The sequence below is a fragment of the Ahaetulla prasina genome, chromosome 14 (assembly GCF_028640845.1).
Source record: "Ahaetulla prasina isolate Xishuangbanna chromosome 14, ASM2864084v1, whole genome shotgun sequence".
NCBI classification, from domain to species: Eukaryota; Metazoa; Chordata; class Lepidosauria; order Squamata; family Colubridae; genus Ahaetulla; species Ahaetulla prasina.
Window position 1 is genome coordinate 17361950 of NC_080552.1, and position 25281 is coordinate 17387230.

A 25281-nucleotide genomic window follows, 5' to 3' on the forward strand; every position below is an offset into this window, starting at 1 on the left:
GAAGAAGCTTCTTGGATGAGAAGTGAAACGTCTTCAAAGAAGAAAAAACGACCGTGTCTCACACTTACGACCACTGCAGCAGCCCCGACGATCATGTGATCAAAATCCAGGCGCTTGGCAACTGACTCACATTTATGATGGTTGCAGTGCCCCTTTTGTGACCCTTCTGACAAGCAGAGTCCATGTGGGAAGCCAGATTCACTTAACGACCGGGTTACTAACTTAACTAAGTTGCGGTGATTCACTTAACAACTACGGCAAGAAAGGCCGTAAGGTGGGGCAAAACTCACTTAGCCAACTGTCTCGCTTAGCAACAGAAATGCTGGGCTCCTTTGTGGTCGTAAGTCCTTGGCAAAAGACAGAAAAAGGTAATTTTTCCGACCACAATTTCCTTTCCTGTCGTTTCTTTGTTTCTGGGGTGGAACCATGGATTTTTGCACTTTATAAAACAGAATTATTGCCCAGAGGGAAAACAGCCATTGACTTCCCTTGAATTTTATTCATTTTCAGGCTGTTGTCAAAAGTTTAGCAGAAGAGGTGAGAGGCCGTTACCATTGCTACTCGGGAAAAATGGAGGTAAGCTTTACGACTTCAGGTGCGTTACTTTCAAGCAGGGATGTGCTGTCTTAACCAGTGGTGGGTTGCTACCGTCTCACACCGGTTCAGACGAACCTGTAGCAGCCGTGGCGGGAGGCTCCGCACACCCAGGAGTGAACTGGTAGCGACGGGTTTTGAAACCCACCCCTGTTCTTAACCCCTAGGACTGCCTGTGGGCTCTCAACTTTTCCAAATATGTCTGAATTTTGATTTTTTTTTTTTTAAGTGTCTGGAAGGAAAGACGATACAGGTAGTCCTCGATTATACAATGGTTCGTTTAACGACCGTTTGAAGTTACAACGGCACTGGAAAAAAGTGACTTATGACCACCCTTTTCACCCTTCTGACTGTTGCAGCCTCCCCCGTGGTCATGGGTTCAAAATTCAGATGCCTGGCAACTGATTCATACTTATGACGGTTGCAGCGTCCCAGGGGTCAGATGATCCCCTTTTGCATCCCACGGGAAAGCCAGATTCACTTAACAACCGGGTTGCTTTTTTCAACTGCAGTGATTGACTGAACAACTGTGGCAAGAAAAGCCGTAAAACGAGGCAAAACTCACTTAAGAAATTTCCCACTTACCAACATCACTTTTGAGCTCAATTGTGGTCATAAATTAAGGGCTACCTGTAATATCTCTGTCCCTCTGTCCCTCTCTCTTTCTCTCTCTCTCTGTCTCTCTCTCTCCCCCCTCCCTCTCTTTCTCCCACCCTCTCTCCCTCTTTCCCTACCTTCCTCTCTCTCTCCCTCCCTCTCTCCCTCTCTCTCCTTCCCTCCATTTTTCTCCCTCCCTCTCTCTCCCCCTCCCTCTCTCCCTCCCTCCCTCTCTCCCTCTTTCCCTACCTTCCTCTCTCTCCCTCCTTCTCTCCCTCTTTCCCTCCCTCTCTCCTTCCCTCCATTACTCTCCCTTCCTCTCTCTCTCCCCCTCCCTCTCTCCCTCCCTCCCACCCTCTCTCCTCCTCTTTCCCTCCCTCTCTCTCCTCCTCTCTTTCTCTCTCTCCCTCCCTCTCTCCCTCCTCTCTCCTCCCTCTCTCCCTCCCTCTCACCCTCTCTCCCTCTTTCCTACCTTCCTCTCTCCCTCCCTCCCTCTCTCTCCCTCCCTCTCTCTCTCTTTCCCTCCTTTCCTCTCTCCCTCCCTCTCTTTCCCTCTCTCCCTCTCTCTCTCTCTATTTGGCATCGTCTAATCAGAGTTGTAACAGCACGGATATTCACCTGGTTTTTTCCGAGCGGCAGAAAGCCGACAGCTTGCTCAAGATCGTGAACGAGATCTACGAGGGCAAGATGGGTGACTCGCTTTTCAATTTAGTGACAAACGTAAGTCGCCGATTCCTTCCAAAGGCTTCATTTGGGTGCCTGTAGCCCAGGGCTAGGAAATCCTATCATCTGCACCTTGGTGGCGGCAGCCCTCCCTTTAATTAAAAATGACTATTCAACAGGAACAAGAACACGCTGTTTTTTACAGAGGACATGTTGACTCTTATCTCTGCTTAGAGTTCGACGGAACGTGTTAAAGCGTCATCTCTGGTACACCTGTCCAAGCCATTCCAACATGAACGCCTCCTTGCAATCCAGACCCCCAACTTCTTGGCCAAATCCTCCGCGGAGTGGTTGAAAACCAATGGATTGCGAGGTGAGTCAGCGGGACCCCCGAGGTTTCCCCTCTGAAACAGTACACGTTCAGACCAATTGTGTTCTGTCCTCCCTCGCCTCCGTCCGAGTGATGGCTTAATTAGCCGGCACTATCAGCTCTGGCAGCAGAATAGCCAGCGTCTGCCAAGAGCCTCCGTTATTTTCCACGATGCTGGTGAGTCACCCAGGAACAGAGGTCAGCTCAATCAGTGGATTTGCCTGTTATAAAAAGACACAGCAGCTCTCGCTGCCTTTTATATTCTGTAGGGTGTGGCTCCATGACTCAGCACTTCCTAGGCCTGCCCCACCCCTGCTTCTGTTGTTCCCTCCTCTCCTGCCTACGAAACCTAGGGTCCAACCAAGCCTGATTGCCATCAGTTGGGTCTGGAGGCGTGGCCTGGGGGGGAAGAGTCAGGGGACGGAGGCCTCGTTATCTCTTCCACCTGGCCTGCCTCTGGCTCCTGGAGCTGAGCCAGGGAAGCCGGTGCGCCCAAGGTAAGTCCTGACAGCCCTTCCCCCTCACTGTCCAAGTCACTTTCTGGCAGCAGGCCCGGCTCGGTGGGCATAGACCCAACAAGTTGCTGGACTCGGGGGATTTCTTCTTCTTTTGCCTTCCTGCAGCCAAGAAACTCAGCCTTTACCAAGTCTTAGCACCCAACGCTTTCTCGCCCGTGGAAGAATTTGTGCCGGTCCTTCGGAAAACGGTCTCGTCCACTCTGCATGGGGTGAGTCTAAAAAGGGGAACTGATTTGGTTTGCTTGTCAAGGGATGGTGGGAGCCGCTCGTTCCTGCGATGAGTCAGCAGGGAATCCAAGAAGATAACCATCCACTAAATGTTGGCGGGTTTGATAGTAAATTTGTCATCCAGAACAGATGGATACAGCCAGGGGTGGGGGCTTCAAAAATTTTAGCAAAGGGTTCTCTGCCCGGTTGCTGGGTGGGCGTGGCCATGGTGGGCGTGGCCTAGTCGGCCTCCTGCACCATGGCGAGGGGGGGTGTTTTTGCCCTCCCCGGACTCCGGAGGCTTTCCTTGAGCATCTGGGAGGGCAAAAATGGCCTCCTCAGGCTCCGGAGGCCCTCTGGAGGCCAGAAATGGGCCCATTTCCGGCCTTCCCAAACTTCCGGTAGGCCCGTTTTTCACCCTTCCTGAGCCTCTGCGTGCATCCTTCACTTACCTGCATCCAAAACAGGCCGTGTGGGGACTCCTGGGAGGGGGTGTGTGAGCGGGTCCAGCCAGGAGTGGGATTTGGGGTTTTTATTTATTTATTTATTTATTTATTCACATTTTTATACCGCCCTATCTCCCGAAGGACTCAGGGCGGTTTACAGCCAGATAAAAAACATACATATAAATACAGAATAAAACATCAATTAAAAAACTTATTAAATAAGGCCGAATATTTAAAATATCAATAAAAGTAATAAAAAACCCCAATTAAAACCAAATTCAAAATTTAAAATTCTAGTCCACTCCTGCGCAAATAAAGAGATGTGTCTTAAGCTCGCGGCGAAAGGTTCGAAGGTCAGGAAGTTGGTGAAGTCCTGGGGGAAGTTCGTTCCAGAGGGTGGGAGCCCCCACAGAAAAGGCCCTTCCCCTGGGTGTCGCCAGTCGGCACTGCCTGGCCGACGGCATCCTGAGGAGTCCTTCCCTGTGAGAGCGCACGGGTTGGTGAGAGGCAATCGGTGGCAGCAGACGGTCCCGTAAGTAACTCCAACCAGTTTGGTTCTCCAAACTGCACAGAATCTTAGCTAGAGGTTCTCCCAAACCCCTGCGAACCCTCAGCAGCCCCACCCCTGGATACAGCCCCATGAATCCAGCTAATAGTAAGTTACCACAGGATTGAAAAAAAGGGACACGACTGTTTTTCACATTTATGACTGTTGCAACATCCCTGTGGTGTCATCGTGAGCAAAATTCGGATGCTTGCCAACTGATTCATATTTATGACGGTTGCAGTGTCCCGGGGTCATGCGATTCCCCCTTTTGTGACCTTCTGCAAAGCAAGGTCAAGGGGGAAAATGTAACAACCGTGTTTCTGACGGAACCCTTTCAGCGATTCGCTTACCAACCGTGGCCAGAAAATTCATAAAAATGTTTCACTTAGCAACAGAATCATTGGGCTCAATTGCAGTCATAAGTTGAGGACAACCCGTAATGTGTTTTGTGCTGATGTTGTGCCGTCCTCTTCTTTTTCAGAAAGCCATGATGCAGTTTGAATGGCACAATGGGACCGTGAAAAATGTTCACGTCGACCCTCCGATATTATACAATTACCAGGTGAATAAATTGCACATCATCCAATAAATTGGCAGCCATCTTTTGCATTGGGCCTTCAGGCCTGCCACATTTACTGCTGTGGGAAAACCGAGGTGGGATGATATGTAGTCATAATAACATTCCTTTCTCAGAGAGTCAAGGACATCTTGCCCTGCACCTGGGCAGCTGGAACTGGGAGGCATCTCTAGTTGGGATGGCGCTTTGATTGGGCCACATAATGGACATGCGGGTGCAGGGGGAAGGGACTTGGACTTTTCTATAGGTTGGGAAAACCTGGAAACTCTCAGATTCGGGTTTTCCCAGATGTGCCAATATGATATCTCTAATAAAATGGAACTTTGAGGAAACTCAAGCCTCGAAGTTTTCTTTTGTTGGGGGTGTAACTTGGGACCCTGACAATCTGGCCCATGGGGCCACCCTGGAAACAGCAAAAGACTGGCCCGTGGTGCCTCTGTCTGGCAGCGAAACGGAGCTCTGGAGCCCGTTTTCTCTGGCAGAGCGCTCGGGCTGCCACAGGCGCCGTGATACAAGTGACATCGAGCCGGCCATGCCACCCCCTGACGCCCCACCCCCCGAGGTCAAGCACAACCCTGATGTGGCCCTCAATGAAATCGAACTTATTTATATTTTATTTATTTATTTATTTATTTATAATTTAATTTCTATACCGCCCTTCTCCCGAAGGAGTCAGGGCGGTTTACAGCCAATTTAAAAACATAAAATACAGACAACAAGCTTAAAAACAGAATTAAAAACAAATATTAATAGGCCGAATCAACTAAAACGGTCGTTGACCGACATAAAACCCATTTAAAAATTACAATTTAAAATTATACTTAGGCTAGTCCTGCACGATGAAAATAATAAAGTCTTAAGTTCACGTTTGAAGATCCGGAGGTCAGGGAGTTGGCGCAACCCCGGAGGCAGCTCATTCCAAAGGGCCGGTGCTACCACAGAGAAGGCTGTCCCCCTGGGGGCCGCCAACTGACATTGTTTGGTCGACGGCACCCTGAGAAGGCCCACCCTGTGGGAGCGCACAGGTCGTTGGGAGGCAATCGGTGGCAGAAGGCGGTCTCGTAAGTAGCCTGGTCCTAAGCCATGGAGCGCTTTAAAGGTGATAACCAGCACCTTGAATTGCGCCCGGAAGGCTACCGGCAGCCAGTGCAGGCCGCGCAGGATAGGTGTTATATGGGAGCAACGGGAGGCTCCCTCTATCACCCGCGCAGCCGCATTCTGGATTTGACACCCCTTGCTTCTAGATAGAGAAGGTTGGAGAACCTTCCAATGATGGATGGCAGGGGGCGTTCTGAAGCACCTTCTCCACCCTTTGGGACTCCACACTTTGACTCGAGAAGAAACTCCAAGACCAACTTCCTGGAATGTCTGCATCATCACAAGCCCGTATAGCTCCAGTTGATGTCTTTTCTCCTTGGCTTCACAGAAGCAACTCAGGCACATGGTGAAGCTGTACGAGCAACGCATTGATTGGCTGTCTCTTTCCAGCAGAAGAATTTGGGGGACAGTTTGTGAAAAGAGGTACCAAGATTGGACTTCCTTCCCTCCATCTCAGACGCCTTCTTGCCTTTTATCTCTACGTCTATCTTGTTTCTCTCAATCAATCCCTTTTCAATAGTTTGTACCCTGGTTTAATGGGAGGGAAACTTCCCAGTGCATGTGCTAAAATAATAATAATAATAATTATTATTATTATTATTATTATTATTATTATTATTATTATTATTATTATTATTATTATTATTTTATATTTATTTATTTATTTATTTATTTATTTATTTATTTATTTATTTATTTATTTATTTGCATTTATATCCCGCCCTTCTCCGAAGACTCAGGGCGGCTTATACTATGTTAAGCAATAGTCTTCATCCATTTTTATATTATATACAAAGTCAGCTTATTGCCCCCAACAATCTGGGTCCTCATTTTACCTACCTTATGAAGGATGGAAGGCTGAGTCAACCTTGGGCCTGGTGGAACTTGAACCTGCAGTAATTGCAAGCAGCTGCTGTTAATAACAGGCTGTCTTAGCAGTCTGAGCCACCAGAGGCCCATTTTAATGTATAACACATCCGGTTCCAACAAACCCTGAGCAAGGATACAAATTATGGCAGTAGAAATGAAGGAAGCATACCCAATGGTTAAACAGAGGCAGAGAATTTAACGTTGACATGATTTGCTTTATGACCATGGTAAAATGGTCCTAAATTGAGTCTGGTCACGTGGTGACTTGTCTTACGACCGCACCAACTTGTGGCTGAAATTCCAATCCCGGTTGCCGTCATAAGTCAGAGACTATTTGTAATTGTCTGGGCCTGTCCAACACAACCGATGCTTCCCAGATCTGGGTAAATTACATAAAATTGAGTAAAAGTGATTTTTCTTTGGGCAACAAGACACAAAGCCATTACCCCATCGCAACAGTGATATTTAAACAAGGACTTTCTGTTTTTATCTAATGAAGAAAAAAAACCGCTTTGGAAGCATTGCAATAAACCATAAATCAGGGTTTATCTTCCACCTTTCCTGGTCTCACGAGACTGCTTAAAGCGGAAAAGAAAGGAACCAAACACAGGAAAATGAACATGATTGTGAATCCAGTCCTTAAAAAAGAAGCGAGTGGAAATGTTAACGGCTGTTGTGGCCCGCCAGTGGCCAAGAGCTGGCAGCAGATTCGGACAGTGAGGAGATTCAGGAAGAATATGGGCCAGTCCTGGAGTCTGGGGAAGGCTCTGATGAGGGCTCTGCATCGGAGGCAGAGAGGGGACCAGGGCCATATGCCAGTTATCAGCTGCCTTCAGAGTCAGACATCAGTGAGGCAGACAAACAGCTGGAGCCTGTTCCCAGTGTGCGCATGCGCAGAGTTGCCAGAGGAAGGGAACAGCTAAAGAACAAGGGTCGACTTGGGAGTAAGGCCACAGGTGGACGATGAATGGCCCCTCCCAGAGGGAATAAAAGAGGAGCAACAGGGGAGTGGAGTTTGTAGGAGGCAATTAGTTCGCTTAATTGGTTTGTGACTCTCCTGCCAAGTTTTGAAGATATCAGCCTGGCAGCTCTCCAAGCCAGATAAGGTCTGTGACTGTAAATTCTCCCTTGAAAGACTTTGCTGGATGTGAATGAGAGGAATTCACTGTTTGTTTGTTTTAAATAAAAGGGGTTTTGTTGGGACAAGGATTCTGCTTCATGTGCTTTTTGGGGAAGCCGAAGTCAGAACAGTGGCTTTTGGTTTTTCATTTTAGGGTGGTGGTCCTGGTTGACATCTCCAAAATGAATTCGCCTTACATCTTTCACATCCAACATTCTTTACGTCTTTTGCTGGAAGAGCAAATGGCAAGCAAGGATCTGTTTAACATCCTGACGTAAGTGGCTTTTGTTTTCCTTTGATTGTTTTTTTAACCAGATCCTATTTTTTCAGGAAATAAACACCCTAGGAGAGAATAGAGCTGGAAGGCACCTCAGAGGTCTTCTAGTCCAGCCCCCTCCTCTCAAGCAGGAGAAACCTGTACCCTTTCAGACAAGGGATTGTCCGGTGTCTTCTTAAAATAAAAATATCCAGTGTTTTTAAACCTCCCTGCACGGTTTGAAAGAAAAAAGAAGTCGAGTCATAAATTCGTCTACTGATCTCCCAAACTTGGCGTAATCCAAGCAATGCTGGCTTAGTTCTCGGATGAGATAACCTGCTCTGGGCCCCACCTTCCAGGGTTAGGCTGCTGGCAGTTCGTAGGGGTTCGGGAGAACCTCTAGCTACCCCCAAATCCCACTCCTGGCTGGCCCCACCCACCCTGCCCCTCCCCTCCCCCCCCCTCCCAGGAGTCCCCACATGGCCCGTTTTGGATGCAGGTAAGTGCAGGGCACGCGTGGAGTATAGTGACCAGACGTCCCACTTTTGGCGGGACAGTCCCACTTTTTAATAATTTGTAATTTTTTTTGTTTCACTCCCATTCTGAAAATGGGAGGCAGCAACGCAAGAGGAGGAGGCGGAGAAGGGGGAGTGGCAGAGAAGGGGGCGCGAGAGGGAGGAGAGATGCCGCTTGACTTCACCCGAGAGGAAGAGAAGAGCCGAGAGGAGAGCTGAGCCTGCCTGGAAGAGCAAAGAAGCAGCAGCCGCTCCTCCTCCTTCAGGCAGATGGCAAGACTCAGCACGCATGCACAGCACCCACCCCCCCAGTCAATGGTGTCCCGCTTTGCCATCGTTGAAATCTGGTCACTTTAGCGTGGAGGCTCAGGGAGGGCGAAAAACCGGCCTACCAGAAGTTCAGGAAGGCTAGAAACGGGCCCGTTTCTGGCCTCCAGAGGGCTTCTGGAGACTGGGGAGGCCATTTTTGTCCTCCCAGAGGCTCAAAAAAAGCCTCTGGAGCCTGGGGAGGGCAGGAGGCCGACTAGGCCATGCCCACCATGGCCACGCCCACCCAGAAACCAGGCAGAGAACCCCTTGCTAAAATTTTTGAAGCCTTCCACCTGCCGCCTTCCTCTTCTGCAGAAGGAACCAAAATCGTTGCTACTGAGGACTCGTAATCTTTACGTGGGAAGAGGTGCGATTCTATGTCGGGTTAGTTTCTTTTAAAGATCCAGTCGCAACAAGTCACCACAGACCGAATTACTGGTTTCTCCCTGGATTTGGCTCTCCTGGAAAACCTTTTGGATGGATCGACTCATCTCTGCAAAACTATATAAAAACAATCCTTGACTTACAAACTGTTCGTTTGGTGACCTACGATGGCCCTGAAAAAGTGACTTGCGACTGGTGTTTTCTGAGCTAGCTTGTTTTCTTGCAGAACGTTTCGTACGACCCCCAAACTAGGTAACATCATCAGTGCTAGTTACTCGGCTACTAAGCACTGATGATGTTACCTAGTTTGGGTCATGAAATGTCTGCAAGAAGACAATCAAGCTCAAGCTCAGAGAGCACCAAAGACCCCACAGTCATCCCCCTCCTCTTCCTCCTCTATAACTGCCTGGTTTGGTTCTGCAACCCAACAAGGCAGAACAGACTTCAGAGGATAATTAGAACTGCAGAAAAAATAATTGCTACCAACCTGCCTTCCATTGAGGACCTGTATACTGCACAGTCAAAAAGAGGGCTGTGAAAATATTTACAGACCCCTCACATCCTGGACATAAACTGTTTCAACTCCTGTCCTCAAAACGACACTACAGAGCACTGCACACCAGAACAACTAGACACAAGGACAGTTTTTTTCCCGAATGCCATCACTCTGCTAAACAAATAATTCCCTCAACACTGTCAAACTATTTACTGAATCTGCACTACTATTAATTTTTTCATAGTTCCCATCACCAATCTCTTTCCACTTATGACTGTATGACTGTAACTTTGTTGCTGGCAATCCTTATGATTTATATTTTTTTTAAAATTTAATTTTTTTATTTGCATTTATATCCCGCCCTTCTCCGAAGACTCAGGGCGGCTTACACTATGTCAAGCAATAGCCTTCATCCTTTTGTATATTATATACAAAGTCAACTTATTGCCCCCAACAATCTGGGTCCTCATTTTACCTACCTTATAAAGGATGGAAGGCTGAGTCAACCTTGGGCCTGGTGGGATTTGAACCTGCAGTAATTGCAAGCATTACTGACCATCAATTGTGTGGTAAATGTTGTACCTTGATGAACGTATTTTTTCTTTTATGTACACTGAGAGCATATGCACCAAGACAAATTTCTTGTGTGTCCAATCACACTTGGCCAATAAAAAATTCTATTCTATTCTATTCTATTCTATAGAGCACTGCACACCAGAACAACTAGACACAAAGACAGTTTTTCCCCGAATGCCATCACTCTGCTAAACAAATAATTCCCTCAACACTGTCAAACTATTCACTAAGTCTGCATTATTATTAATCTTCTCTTCCTTCCTAGTATCTGTCTCTTCTCACTTACAACAATAACCATGTTGCTTGTATCTTTCAATTTATATTGTTTTTATTTGTTTCCTAGTACGATTTGATAGCTTATTGGTAACCCTGACTATCACTAAGTGTTGTATCTTTTTATTCTTGATGAATGTATTTTATTCTCCTTATGTACACTGAGAGCACGCCAAAGACAAATTCCTTGTATGTCCTATCACCTTTGGCCAATAAAGAATTCTGTTCTGTTCTATTCTATTCCTCCCTCCTTCTGTCCCTCCTCTGAAAACCCCACTCCCTTCTAGCACTGATGATGTTACCTAGTCTGGGTAATAAAATGTCTGCAAGAGTTGACTTTGATATAAGTTGACTTTGTATATAAGTTGATATATTAAGTTGATATATATTAAGATATAATAGTTGATATATTAAGATATAAGTTGACTTTGATATAAGTTGACTTTGTATATAAGTTGATATATTAAGTTGATATATATTAAGATATAATAGTTGATATATTAAGATATAAGTTGACTTTGATATAAGTTGACTTTGTATATAAATATACAAATAGAATGAAGACTATTGCTAACATAGTGTAAGCCGCTCTGAGTCTTCGGAGAAGGGCGGGATATAAATGCAAATAAAAAGAAAAAGAAAGCAACCAAGCTCAGAGAGCACCAAGGAGCCCTCATGTCAACCCTGAGCTACCATTATTCTCTTTTATTGGTGACTTATGACTTTTTACCATACACTTGCGATCTGATCAAAATTCGGAGGCTTGGCAACTGGCATGTATTTATGACAGTTGCAATGTCCCCCAGGGTCACGTGATCCCCTTTTGTGACTTTCTAAAACTCATGTTAACAACTATCTTGCTTCTCAAAAAGAAATTTGGGGCTCAATTGTGGACATAAATCGAGGACTACCTGTACGCAGCTTGGACATAACTTGGGGTAACTACCATATTTTTTGGGGTATAAGACGCACCGGAGTATAAGATGCACCTTAATTTTGGGGGAGGAAAACAAGAAAACAAGAATTCTGCCTCTGCCTACCAGCATCAGGATCAGCAGCGTCCTCACTTCCATTCAGATTTTGATAACGGGACCGACCTTGGGAAGCGCAGAGGTTGGGACTTGCTTGGCGAAGCAGGCGCTGTGCAGGGGGCAAAATTCTTGCTTCAGTCTAGCAGAGCCAAACTGGTCTACTTGCCTTTTTTAGGAGCGCACCGGTCTACCTTCTTTAAAAATAGAGGCACCGGTCTACTAATTGCCTTTTTTTTTTTGGGAACGCACCGGTCTACCTTCTTTAAAAATAGAGGCACCGATCTACTAATTGCCTTTTTTTGGGGGGGGAGTGCACCGGTCTATCTTCTTTAAAAATAGAGGCATCGGTCTACTAATTGCCTTTTTTTTTGGGAGCGCACCTGTCTACCTTCTTTAAAAATAGAGGCACCGGTCTACTAGCCTCCTACAGTGCTGATCAGCTGTAATGCGGCCCTTTGAAGCGCCATGGCAGATGCAAGACCATTTTCATGAGGCTGTGCAACACACAGAGGCTGACAACCTCCAAAGGATGGGGGGGCGGCAGGTGGGTGGGGCTACATTCGGTGTATAAGACGCACCCAGATTTTCACCCTCTTTTGGGGGGTAAAAAGATGCATCTTATACACCAAAAAATACAGTAATTTATCCTCCCAACAAGTCATGGTTGTTGGTTGATTCTCTATTTCTTTTGCAGCTTTGGAAGCGATGTCATGGCTTGGCAACCTGAAATGGTCCCACCTCATCCAGACAACTTACAGAGTGCTTGGAGGTAAAGGACTACCTCCTGTATGTCTATGGAGATTCTCCATCATCCATGGTCCTGGTTGTCCCAAAGATTTTTTTTTTCCCAAGGGGCAACTGGACTTTCTTGTTTTTCTTTGAAGACGTTTTGCTTCTCCTCCAAGGAGCTTCTGAAGGTTGTGGAGAAGCTTCTTGGATGAGAAGCGAAACGTCTTCAAAGAAACACAAGAAGAAAGTCCAGTTGCTTCTTGAAAAAAAGCACCCTTGAGGCTATGATGAGCTGTGGTGGCGCAGTGGTTAGAGTGCAGTACTGCAGGCTACTTCTACTGACTACCGGCTGACTGCAATTCGGCAGTTCAAATCTCACCAGGCTCAAGGTTGACTCAGCTTTCCATCTTTCCGAGGTGGATGAAATGAGGACCCAAATTGTTGGGGGACAATAGGCTGACTCTGAAAACCGCTTAGAGTGGGCTATGAAGCACTGTAAAGCAATATATAAGTCTAAGTGCTATTGCTCTTCCTTCCTTCCTTCCTTCCTTCCATCCATCCATCCATCCATCCATCCATCCATGGTGTACAGTGGTTAGAATGTAGTATTACAGGCTAACTCTGCCGACTGCCAGGAGTTCGATCCTGACAGCTCAGAGTTGACTCAGCCTTCCATCTTTCCAAAGTGGGTAAAATGAGGATCCAGATTGTTAGGGGCAATAGGCTGACTCTGTAAACCGCTTAGCGGGGGCTGTAAAAGCACTATGAAGCGGTATATAAGTCTGCTATTGCTTGCAAAGGAAGGAAGGAAGCTGTGGTGACACAATGGGTAGAATGCGGAATTTCAAGCTGACTCTGCCCACTGCCAGGAGTTCGATCCCGAATGGCTCAAGGTTGACTCAGCCTTCCATCCTTCCGAGGTGGGTAAAATGAGGACCCAGATTGTTGGGGGCAAGAGGCTGACTCTGTAACCCGCTTAGAGGGGGCTGTAAAGCACTGTAAAGCAACATATAAGTCTAAGTGCTATTGCTACATCTACATATTTTTCTACTTTCTTCAGTCAAAATGAATGAACAAAATTTGGGGTGGCCAACCTTGGCAAATGGTGCTCAACGGCCCAATCAAAGCCACCATTTTGACTTTCTCCATCCTTCGAGTGGTGCCCCTGGTTCTTGATGCCCCTGTCTTCAACCGTTGTTTGCCAGCACAACAGATGTGGAATATCCAAGGAGAACATGGCTGACGCCTGGTTGTTTTTCTAGATGGGTGTTGTGTCTACATTGTAAGGGCTCCAGAAATGTTCTGAAGGCCCTCAAAAGAGCCGTGGAGGTGAATTTCAAAGATAAAGACAGACACAAATCTCAAGGCCTGTATCTGCTGGCGGCTGGAGTGCCTGATCAGGAGACGGTAGGTGGACTTCCAAAATTAGTGTAGGCAACATGCGGAACTTTTAATTAGAACTGTCAAAAGCCTTAATATGCCATAACTCGTTTAGGCTGGCAGAAGAGCTGGGAAGTGGAAAAGTGAATTTCTAATTCTATTTACATCCTGTGCGAATAGGGGGCAATGTAAATTTCCTAACATAAAAAAATAGAATAGAATAGAATAGAATAGAATAGAATAGAATAGAATAGAATAGAATAGAATAGAATAGAATAGAATAGAATAGAATAGAATAGAATAGAATAGAATAGAATAGAAATAAATGAAATGGAATGGAGTGGCATGGCATGGCATAGCATAGCATAGAAATGAGTGGGGTAGAGTAGAGTAGAGTAGAGCAGAGCAGAGCAGAGCAGAGTAGCTTAGCATAGCATAGCATAGCATAGCATAGCATAGAAATGAGTGGAGTGGAGTGGAGAGTGGAGTAGAGTAGAGTAGAGTAGAGTAGAGTAGAGCAGAGCAGAGCAGAGCAGAGCAGAGCAGAGCAGAACAGAACAGAACAGAACAGAACAGAAATAAATGGAATGGGATGGGATGGGATGGGACGGGACGGAACAGAACAGAACAGAATTCTTTATTGGCCAAGTGAGATTGGACACACAAGGAATTTGTCTCCGGTGCAGATGCTCTCAGTAAATAAAATCTGAATTTTGATCACATGTCCATTGGCATGCTACAATGGTTGTGAAAAACGGTCATAAGTCATTCTCAGTGCCTTTGTCACTTTGAACGGTCAGTAAACAGACTGTTGTCAGTCGAGGACTACCTACACTTTTAACATTAAGTAGCATTCTGCAAATATTAGGAAAATATAAAACCAGGGATGCCATTATGACTAAGATTCCACAAACAGATCCATACGGCTTTGTATGCTTAGAAAGGCGCTGACTTTTCGAGCCTGCCTTATGTATATCTCCTAGCGTTGTGCCTCGCTCGCCCCCCCCAAAATAAGCCTGCCTTATCAGTACCACCCAGTAAAATACATGGGAAAACCCCATTAGGGGCCCAATCCACTTAGGGTTAGGGTTAGCTCCCCATGAATTTGGGCAGCAAAATCGACATGGCCAATGGATTCGGAGCACATCGTTATGGTTAGGAGGCTGCTGACTTTTTGAGCCCGCCTCCTATCTACATTCCCGCCACAGGTGTGTAAAATGGTCCTGAGTCACTTTTTTCAGTGCTGTTGTAACTTCGAACGGTCAGTAAATGAACAACTGTCAGTCGAGGACCACCTGTATTGGATGGAGCCACCCACAGATCCCATGGCTCGTGGATTGTGCACCCCAGTCCCCTGGTTGTAATTACCCTGGTGTCCTGCTTTTTATAAAAATTGGCTCTGTTAATAATGGGATGTGGTGGCTTAGTGGGTAAGACGCTGAGCTTGTCGATCGAAAGGTCGGGAGTTCAGCGGTTCGACTCCCTAGTGCCACATAACGGGGTGAGCTCCCGTTCCTTGTCCCAGCTTCTGTCAACCTAGCAGTTCGAAAGCAGGTAAAAAAATGCAAGTAGAAAAATAGGGAAGGGAACAGCGCTCTGCGCGCCTTTGGTGTTGAGTCATGCCGGCCACGTGACCACAGAGATGTCTTCGGACAGCGCTGGCTCTTCGGCTTTGAAACGGAGATGAGCACCGCCCCCTAGAGTCGGGAACGACTAGCACGTTTGTGCGAGGGGAACCTTTACCTTTACCTTTAATAATGGATGTGAAACTCTTCTCCAAGCAAGGAATCAGTGCGGTCTTAAGAGTCCGATTCAATTCATGTCAATTGATGCTGTCTGTTGCGTTGGATTTGGGCCTTCTTGTCTTTCAGCACCTCATGTCTTCTTACCTGCTTGAAGTCTGTGGGGGCTGTGACCTGCAACTCCACGTCTGCCTCTTCAGCGTTCGCGCTTTTTCGTTTGAAGACGACCTGCCACCACGTTACGCAAGTCCCGAAGAAACCGCCACCGCTTACAAAGACCTGGTCCAGGCCGCCAACGGACGCTTTCATTGGTTCGGAGAGACAGGTGCAGAAGAATTTCGGGGCAGTGTTTTTAACGCGCTTCCAGGTGCCTCCTGGGACCCCTCTCCAGCGGTCTCTGGACCTTCTAAGGAGGCGGACACCTCTTTAATCTTTTTCTGAGGTGGGCCTTTGCTTCTTCGAGGGTCGATCTTTTCACTCTGTTTTAGCCTTCTGAGAAGCTTTGAATGGGGATTGTTATAAATGACCTTTTTTTTCTTTTCTGTATGAGTAAATCAATTCTAGGTCCACAGTGAAACAGCATGTAATTCAGTATTGTGGGGTCCTTGGTGTTTGGAGGAGGAGGAAGAAGAGGAGGAGGAGGAGGAGGTAAAGAAGGAGAAGAAAGAAGACAAAAAGAAAGAAGAGGAAGAGGAGGAAAAGAAAGGAGGAGGAGAAGGAAGAGGAGGAAGAGAAAGGAGGAGGAGAAAGGAGAAACGAAGAAGAAGAGGAGGAAGAGAAAGAAGGAGGAGGAGAAAGAAGAGGAGGAAGAGAAAGGAGGAAGAAGGGGGAGAAAGGAGGAGATGGAGAAAGGAGAAGAATAAGGAAGAAGAGGAAGGAGGAGGAGAAGGAAGAGGAGGAAGAGAAAGGAGGAGGAGAAAGGAGAAACGAAGAAGAAGAGGAAGAGAAAGAAGGAGGAGGAGAAAGAAAAGGAGGAAGAAGGGGGAGAAAGGAGGAGAGGGAGAAAGGAGAAGAATAAGGAAGAAGAGAAAGGAGGAGGAGAAGGAAGAGAAAGGAGGAGGAGAAAGGAGAAACGAAGAAGAAGAGGAGGAAGAGAAAGGAGGAGGAGAAAGAAGAGGAGGAAGAGAAAGGAGGAAGAAGGAGAAATAAGATGGAGAAAGGAGAAGAATAAGGAGGAGAAAGAAGAAGAAGAGAAAGGAGGAGGAGAAAGAAGAGGAGGAGGAGGAGGAGGAGAAAGTAGTAGTAGTAGTAGTAGTAGGACTTTGGCAGGCATATTTGCTGCTGAGCTTGGTGGTTTTCTTGCAGATGTTTCATTCATTCATGGTCCCAGGTGTGGGTGTGGGTTGAGGAGTACCTGTACAACACATCTTTGTGTCTGTGTGTCTGTGCGGTTGTATGTGCTAGTAATTTTTGTAAAAGTTGGATGGCATCAAGTTTCAAAACTTAGGAGTTTATATTTTGTTCTTTTAATTGCCTTCCGCATACCTAGGTATCAACGAAAGCGATGACATCAGCCTTATCCTATCTGAAATGGAGAAAGCAGTTCATTACTCGCACAAGGTTGGATCTTAGACCTTTCAAAACTTGACTTTCTTTTAAGTTAGGTCTCTTTACCACAAGGAGGATGCAGGGCAGGGGTGAAATCCAGCAGGTTCTGACAGGTTCTGGACAACCGGTAGCGGAAATTTTGAGTAGTTCGGAGAACCGGCAAATGCCACCTCTGGCCGGCCCCAGAGTGGGGTTGGAATGGGGATTTTGCAATATCCTTCCCCCAGGAGTGGGGAGGAAATGAGGATTTTGCAGTATCCTTCCCCTGGAGTGGGGTGGGAATGGAGATTTTGCAGTAGCCTTCCCCTGCCCCGCCCACCAAGCCACGCCCACAGAACTGGTAGTAAAAAAAAATTGGATTTCACCGCTGATGCAGGGGTTCCATCAATGTCTAGGATGTATTTACTAAGATTTGAGCTAGGTAAATATAAATATAAACGACCACAAGATGGCAGCAAAGGGACCCTGAAATCTCTTTCACTCCTTGTGGCCCTCTAGTGGTGGTTGGGTTTTTTTCAGCAGAAATCTGGTGACCACAATGGGTGATCAAGTACCAAAGTTAGAGCAAGAAGCATGTTCCCCAATTTACAGTAGACCCAGTCTTCAGAACCCATCAATTTATTTAATCTCATTTCTTTCCCATCCATGGAAATAGATTTGAAAAAGAACAACAATTCATACCTAGAGAGAAAAAATGTACTGATGTCTATATGGGTGGCTTTGGTGTGGAGAACAGGAATTCATTTATGATTTTTTTATTTTTCTTTATTTATTTATTTTGTCAAGCATTTATAAGATAACAGATACAAGTATAAACATGGTTATGAATACATGAAATGGATACAAATAAATGGGGGCAGTAGGACAGGGACGGAAGGCACGTTGGTGCGCTTATGCACGCCCCTTACAGACCTCTTAGGAATGGGGTGAGGTCTACAGTAGACAGTCTAAGGTTAAAGTTTTGGGTGTTTGGGGAAGAAACCACAGAGTCAGGTAGTGCATTCCAGGCATTGACCACTCTGTTGCTGAAGTCATATTTTCTGCAATCGAGTTTGGAGCGGTTTACCTTGAGTTTGTACCTATTGTGTGCTCGTGTAATGTTGTGGTTGAAGCTACTGACAAGTAGGACATTGTAGCAGATAATTTTATGTACTACACTTAGGTCAGACCGAAGGCGGTGTAGTTCTAAGTTGTCTAACCCCAAAATTTCAAGATTTAAATTTTGCTCTGGTCTGTTCCCAGGTTAGCAATAGCAATAGCCCTTAGCCTTATATGCCACTTCGCAGTGCTTCACAGCCCTGTCTAAGCGGTTTACAGAGTCAGCCTATCGCCCCCAACGATCTAGCGCAGTGGTTCTCAACCTTTATAGTGCTGCGACCCCTTTAATACAATTCCCCACGATGTGGCGACCCCTTTAATACAATTCCTCACGATGTGGCGACCTCAACCGTAAAATTATTTTCGTTTTGAATTTATCGCGCCTGAAGCCGTATTGGCTAGCGATCTGAACTGCTTGCGGTTGCCTTGAGGACGGAGGCATTAAAGCAGAGACTCCTCCCCTATTAAGTTTATCGCGCCTGAAGCCAGATTTGGCTAGCGATTGGGAGTGATTGCAGCTGGCTTGAGAGGGAGACAATCAGAGCAAAGATTTCTCTCTTTTTTAATTCATCGCGCCTGAAGCCGAATTCGGGTAGTGATTCGAAGAGCCTGCAGCTGGCTTGTGGAGTCAACCATTGGAGCGTGATTCTTCGACTCGCAAGTATATTTCCCATATTTCCGATGGTCTTAGGCGACCCCTGGCAAATCGTCATTCGACCCCCAACGGGGTCGCGACCCACAGATTGAGAACCGCTGATGTAGCTCCTCATTTTACCCACCTTGGAAGGATGGAAGGCTGAGTCCAACCTTGAGCCTGTTGAGACTCGAACTGCCAAACTGCAGGCAGCCGGCAGAAGTAGCCTGCAGTACTGCATTCTAACCACTGCGCCACCATGGCTCTTGTTGTTAGAAATACACACTTCACGAATCTCCCTTTAAATAGGAAAGATTTGCTATTGATTTCCTTTTGAGTTCGTTCCTCGTTAGGAGTTACGGGTTATGTTCTTCTATGAAATCTGCCTCTAAAGCAAACCTCAATGGATTTTGGGATTGTGGATTTATTTTCAGTGTGCCATGTTAGTGGAATCTTTAAGGCAGAAATCAGGGAACTTTTCAAGGAACCAGTCATCTTCTACAACAGATGACCTCTCATCACTAAAGAAGGAAGAGAAGAAGACCGGACTTTCAAAAGTACCGTTTCCAAAGCCGACAGCCCTCTCCCTTGCCAGGATGGTAAGTTGCTGCTGGTATTTCGAAATGATCTCTTATCATAGATTATTAGTCCCTTTGCTTTGTTCAATATTTTCTCTTTACCGATTGTGGTCCCTGAGTCAAGAAAACACCTTTTGTAGAATTGCTGGAGAAGGAAAATTGCTGGAACGGGAAAAACACAAAACCAAAATAGGCAATATTTTTTTTTTTTAAATGATTATGAATGATGCAGTTGAGTGGTGCCGTGGCCTAGAGGTGGAGCTTTCGCATCACAATCAGGAGGCTGTGAGTTCGATCCTAGGTAGAGGCAGATATTTCTCTGGTCGGGGCACATTGAGAATATATCTGCTGAACAAAACTCCACATTGGTGACAGGAAGGGCATCCGGCTTGTAAACACTCAGTTGCCCAAGACTCCACCTTGGAAGGTATTTTGGGGTCATTAAAACAGGCACACAATGATGCAATTGACCTTTGGAAAAACCATGACCTGTATGACTGAGAATCTCCATAGACAAGAGGTTTTCTTATCTGTCCTCTTATCTCTTTATGGTTTCCGAGAACAGCACCAAGATGGCGACAAGATCGGTAGCCCCAAAGCCCTTTCCTGGCGCCCTCCGAGTAGCAAAGCGGAAATCCCACCAGGTGTGTACAAGTGAAGTGACCGCAACCTGGGATAAACCAAGGGTGGTTCCATCACTCTTAAGTCATATTTAAGTCCGGTCAGCTGAAGTCCATCGACGTGAAAGTTGCCGTGGTTTTAAGTCATAATGTGGCTTGCTTCAATTTGCCATTAGAGTAGGGATCTCCAATCTTGGCAAGTTTAAGACCGATGGACTTCAGCTTCCAGAATACATGCTGGCTGGGGAATTCTGGGAGTTGAAGTCCATGAGCCTTAAAGTGGCCAAGCTTGGATACACCTGATGTAAATCAACTTGTATTTTAATGAGTTAGGGTTCACGCTGGCTGCAGAATTCTGGGAGTTGAAGTCTCTGAATCTTAAAGTTGCCAAGAGTGGACATTCCTGGCTTAGAGGATTGGATGAATCCACCTTTACAGGATTGGGTGAACATGATTGTGAGTTTTCTATTTATCTATCCATCTGTTTGCCTGTAGTTAAAATACAGGGATGTGTTTAAATACTTCTTTTTTTTCCCCTGCAACGTTAACCTAGTCTCCAGTCCCCTTTCAGGATTGGGAGTGCTGCTGAGCGATCAGATATCCCTCCCTTTCCCTTTATAGGATGGGATTCATCCAAACGATATTATCAGAGTCTTAAAATTTCAACAGATTACACACATCCGGCTTGCAGGCTAAAAGAAAAATATATATATACAGAGAGGAGCAAAACAAGAAAAAGCATAAATTAATCCTATTCGGAATGCCAGTTGTGTCCAGCAAATAGAGTAGAGTAGAGTAGAGTAGAGTAGAGTAGAGTAGAGTAGAGTAGAGTAGAGTAGAGTAGAGTAGAGTAGAGTAGAATTAGAATAGCACAGCATAGCATAGCACAGAATAGCATAGCACAGTTGGAAGGGTCCTTGGAAGTCTTCTAATCCAACCCCCTGCTTAGACAGGATACCCTACACTACTTCAGACAAATGATTATCCAATCTCTTCTAAAAACTTCCAGTGTTGGAGCATTTACAATCTCTGGAGGCAAGTTGTTCCACTGGTTAATTGTTCTCACTGTCAGGAAATTTCTCCTTAGTTCTAAGTTGCTTCTCTCCTTGATTAGTTTCCATCCGCTGCTTCTTCTCTTGCCTTCAGGTGCTTTTGAAAATATCTTGACTCCCTCTTTGTGGCAACCCCTGAGATATCGGACTACTGCTATCATGACACCCCTAGTCCTTCTTTTCATAAGTAGAAGGGATGGGGTAATCTGATCTATATGATGTTGTTGATGATGATGATTTGATTTATTGTGCAGTTCAGCCCATAAAAGAGATTTTCCTGGCCAGAAGAAAACTGAACCCCAAGGCAAAAAAACAGCTAGTGACGTCAATCTCTTGGTTGGATCACAGCCGAGGCAAAAACATAGGTGGGTTTCTTCAGGTGATGGGGGAATTATTCCCCCCCACCCACAACAGAGATATTTGAAAACTTTTTAGCATCCTAAGGTGCGTAACAGGTTGTTTTCCCTTCCCTTGGCTACAAAAATTTGTGTCTTTTTCCGCCGGAGAGATTTAGACGTGCGTTTGTAATATTTGTATATTTCTCTCCTTCCAGGAAGGAGTACTTAAAGCAGGGGGTGTCAAACTTGATTTCATCGGTGGCCGCATCAGGGTTGTGTTTGACCTCAGGGGCTGGGTGGGTGTGGCCAATGTGGGCGTGGCCAGCTTGACATCACTCGGGTCAGGGTGCCTGTGGTGGCCCGAGCGCTCTGCCAGTGAAAACGGGCTCCTGAGCTCCATTTTTGGCCATGAAGGCTTCCTGCAGCCCTCTGCCAGTGAAAACAGAGCTTGGGTGGGCCCCGCGTCAGTGGTGGGTTGTTACCGGTTCTCCCTGGTTCAGGCGAACCGGTTGTCAACATTCCAGAAAAACTGGTAGCGGTGGCGGCGGTAGCAGGAGGCTCCGCCCACCCACCCGGACATCATCAAACACCCTCTGCACATGCACAGAAGCTTCGAGCAAACCGGTAGCAAAAGGAAGTGAAACCCACCACTGCCCTGCGTGCCTCCCCACCCACCCAGGGCCCTGTTTTCAGCCGCGACAGTCGAAAATATGGCCTGGGAGGACCGCACGCGGCCCTCTCGAGCTCCGTTTTTGCTGGTAGAGGCACCGTGAGCCGGTCCTTTGCTGTTTCCAGGGCAGTCCCGTGGGCCAGATCTAAGCACCCCCCGTGGTCTGGATCTGACCCCCCGGGCCTTGAGTTTGACACCCCTGATTTAAAGAGACGATTTCAAAAAAACCACACAACCCGGGTGTATTTCAGAAGCAAGAATAACACGATTTTCTTCCCTTCCAGAGACGGTTTTCAAAAAGAGCGGGAATAGGTTGATCCCTTCGGTGGGGTTGCCAAACGAGGAAGAAATCTGCTCCACCAAGACGGTATGTATTGTCCGTAGCTCACTGCCTGAACAGAAAGATTGTTAAATACTCTGAATGCTTCTTCAGTTGCGGTAATAATAATAATAATAATAATAATAATAATAATAATAATAATAATAATAATAATAATAATAATAATAATAATAATAATAATAATAATAATTTAATTTGTATACCGCCCTTCTCCCGAAGGACTCAGGGCGGTGAACAGGCAAGTAAAATACAAACAGAAACATACACAATATTAAAACAACCCTTAAGAAACTTATTCAATTAGCCAGGAAATTTAAAATAACATTACACCCTATAAAATTACAGAAATTTAAAGCCCATTAATTTCAATTAAAATTTAAAAATCAGGCCAGTCCAGCCATACAAAATAAATAGGTTTTAAGTTCGCGGCGAAAGGTCCTAAGGTCAGGTAATTGTCGAAGCCCGGGGGGAAGCTCGTTCCACAGGGTAGGAGCCCCCACAGAGAAGGCCCTCCCCCTGGGGGCCACCAGTCGACACTGTTTGGCTGACGGCACCCTGAGGAGTTCCTTTCTGTGGGAACGCACCGGACGCTGGGAGAGAGAAGACGGCAGTAGACGGTCCCGTAAGTAACCCGGTACAATTCCCCCATCCACTCAACCACTCCTGTTGTTGTTGTTTTTTCCTCCTCCTCCCCAACAGTGGCTCGGCAAATGCAGCCTGAAAAAGCTAAAATTAGATTTGCCCAGTCTCGTTTTTGGACCCGGGAGCATCCATCGGAAGGAGATGGTGGAATCGTTGCACAAGAAAGTTTCGGCAAAATATTGCGACATTTTCCCAAGTGTAGAAATGGAAGTAAGTCCCCTCTCCTCCTTTGGTGCTTTTTGAGAGAAGCTGACATGTTTCTTCGGTAATCCTGGTGGTGCAACACTGGTGCGTCACAACCTTGGCCACTTGAAGATGTGTGGACTTCAAGTCCCAGAATTCCCCAGCCAACAACTGCGATATAAGTAATCATAGCAATATTTCTCCAACCTGTACTCAGCCTTGGACTTTTATCCTTGCTTGTTTGTTTGTTTGCTGTTGTTATTATTTATAGGCTTCTTTTAAGGGTCATAGTTTTTCCAAAACTGGCAGATAGATAGATAGATGGATGGATGGATGGAATGGATGGATAGATGGATAGACAGACAGATAGACAGGCAGGCAGGCAGGCAGGCAGACAGGACTGACATGGGTGGATAGATAGATAAGTGAAATGGATGGATGGATGGATCGAAATGATAGATAGATAAAATTAGATACATAAATTATCTAACTACATAGATAAACAGACAGACAGAAAGACAAACAGAATGGTAGACAGAAGTAGGTCGATAGACTAGTGTCGTGTCCCACTCCTCCGCTGATGGCCGGGTCAGGGAAATCCGAATCAGGCGTGCCTCTGCAGCTCTGCCAAAGTCCTAGCAAAGTCCTCAGGGCAGGCAGGAGACCAGAAAGTGACTTCAGCAAGATATGTTTAGACTTTGCCTGACTCAGAGAATGCCAGAAAGCAGGTCCTTTATATAGGCCATGGGGTGTGGCTCCATGACTCAGCACTTATCCAGGCCTGCCCCTCCCTTCCTTCTGTTGCCTCCGTCTATCAAGTCTTCTGACGCGAGGGTCACTCCAGTCTGCAGCTGTTGGCAATTGACCTCCCTCAGGCTCACATGCTGTGGAGGAGGGGGAGGGGTCTAGTTGTTCCGTTTGCCTGGGCATGGAGCCAGAGCTGGAGGCTGGAGATACTTCCTCCTCTTCAGCCTGTCTGGGCATGGAGCCAGGGCTGGGGCCGGGAGGCATACTAGGACATTCCTCCGTGTTCGGAAGCAGATAAGAATGCCCCGGCTGTGGTGAGATCGGACGAGACACAACACCTAGATAGAAATAAACAGATAGATGATAGATAGAAAGATAGAAGAGAAAAATGAGCCCCTCCCTAATTCATATAAAGATAAAATGAGGGAGGGCGGAGGCACATTCATATGTACAAGATTCTGCCCCAAACAGCTGTTCTAGTAAAAATAGTGTTAGACTTACATGGCTTCGGTTTCTTGGACTAGCCTACATTGGACATGAGCCATCATCCTATCACCTCTTAGAGCAGGGGTTGGCAACTCGCGGCTCTGGAGCTACATGTGGCTCTTTCATCCCTGCTGTGGCTCCCTTTTACCAGTCGGCTCCACAATTGATAGGGCTTTCGGTTAGGACAGGTAGAGGAAAAAGGACGCCCCGCTAGGAGGAGATTGTATGGTGGGGATACTGGATTTCCGGTCGGCAGGCGAAAAAGGATGCTGCAAAAAGGATGCTGACTCTATGGTGGGGGAACCGGATTTCTGGTGGGCTCCAGAATTGAACGGGGGCTTCCGGTTAAGACCATTGTGGCTCTTGAGAGTGTTTAAGGATGCCGACCCCTGTCTTAGAATGACATCTTATGATCTTGTCTCCCAGGGGATGGTGAAGCATCTGCACCTTCAACCCAAGGATTTGGATGACTACATCGAACAGCTGGAGAGAGTGTTACGATGCTATGTCCGAAGACTACAGTGGCTTCTCTCGGGTCTGTCTATCCTGCTGAGGAGTTGCCCCACTATTAACCATCTTGGCAAGAGTTATTTATGCTCTTCGCTTTCAGAATTGGACCCCCGTGGTTCCAAAGTTGTGGGGGGAAAGTAATTCCTTTGAGCCAGTTCAGGCCCATAGCATGTACGATGGAAGGGGGATTATGATGAAGCTCATCTCATGGCACAAGAAGGACGTAAAGATGGGATTTGGGTCATGCCATAACCCAGCCTTGTTCCTGACACTGTCCAAGCAGTGCTCCATGTCAGGGTTCCAAGCAGGGGTGCGCTTCAAAAATTTTAGCAAGGGGTTCTCTGCCTGGTTGCTGGGTGGGCGTGGCCAAGGTGGGTGTGGCCATCACTTGTGTTGGGGACGCCTGTGGTGGCCCGAGCACCCCACCAACAAAAACAGGCTCCCGTGCTCCGTTTTCGGCTGCCAGGGCCTCCCGCAACCCTCTGCCAGTAAAAATGGAGCTCCGGAGGGCCGCAAGCTCCATTTTCACTGGCAGAA

The 25281-nt window shown here is 46.5% G+C and overlaps 1 protein-coding gene across 5 annotated transcripts in view; it reads left to right on the forward strand.

The window, feature by feature from the left end:
- The window catches only part of VWA3A (von Willebrand factor A domain containing 3A), a 56063-nt gene that overhangs the window by 12737 nt on the left and 18045 nt on the right, over positions 1–25281 (forward strand). For all 5 annotated transcript variants that reach the window (XR_009152091.1, XR_009152090.1, XM_058157267.1 and 2 more), the window contains 17 exons: positions 511–576; positions 1786–1911; positions 2089–2227; positions 2848–2951; positions 4424–4504; positions 5946–6040; positions 7762–7881; positions 12142–12216; positions 13439–13583; positions 15428–15623; positions 16788–16858; positions 19013–19177; positions 19722–19800; positions 21083–21193; positions 22121–22203; positions 22876–23028; positions 24661–24769. Coding sequence is in view for 3 of the 5 variants with exons in the window: in XM_058157267.1 (XP_058013250.1) it covers positions 511–576; positions 1786–1911; positions 2089–2227; positions 2848–2951; positions 4424–4504; positions 5946–6040; positions 7762–7881; positions 12142–12216; positions 13439–13583; positions 15428–15623; positions 16788–16858; positions 19013–19177; positions 19722–19800; positions 21083–21193; positions 22121–22203; positions 22876–23028; positions 24661–24769 (1918 nt within the window). In the remaining 2 variants the exon portion in view is untranslated. The remainder of the gene's footprint in view (positions 1–510; positions 577–1785; positions 1912–2088; positions 2228–2847; positions 2952–4423; positions 4505–5945; positions 6041–7761; positions 7882–12141; positions 12217–13438; positions 13584–15427; positions 15624–16787; positions 16859–19012; positions 19178–19721; positions 19801–21082; positions 21194–22120; positions 22204–22875; positions 23029–24660; positions 24770–25281) is intronic.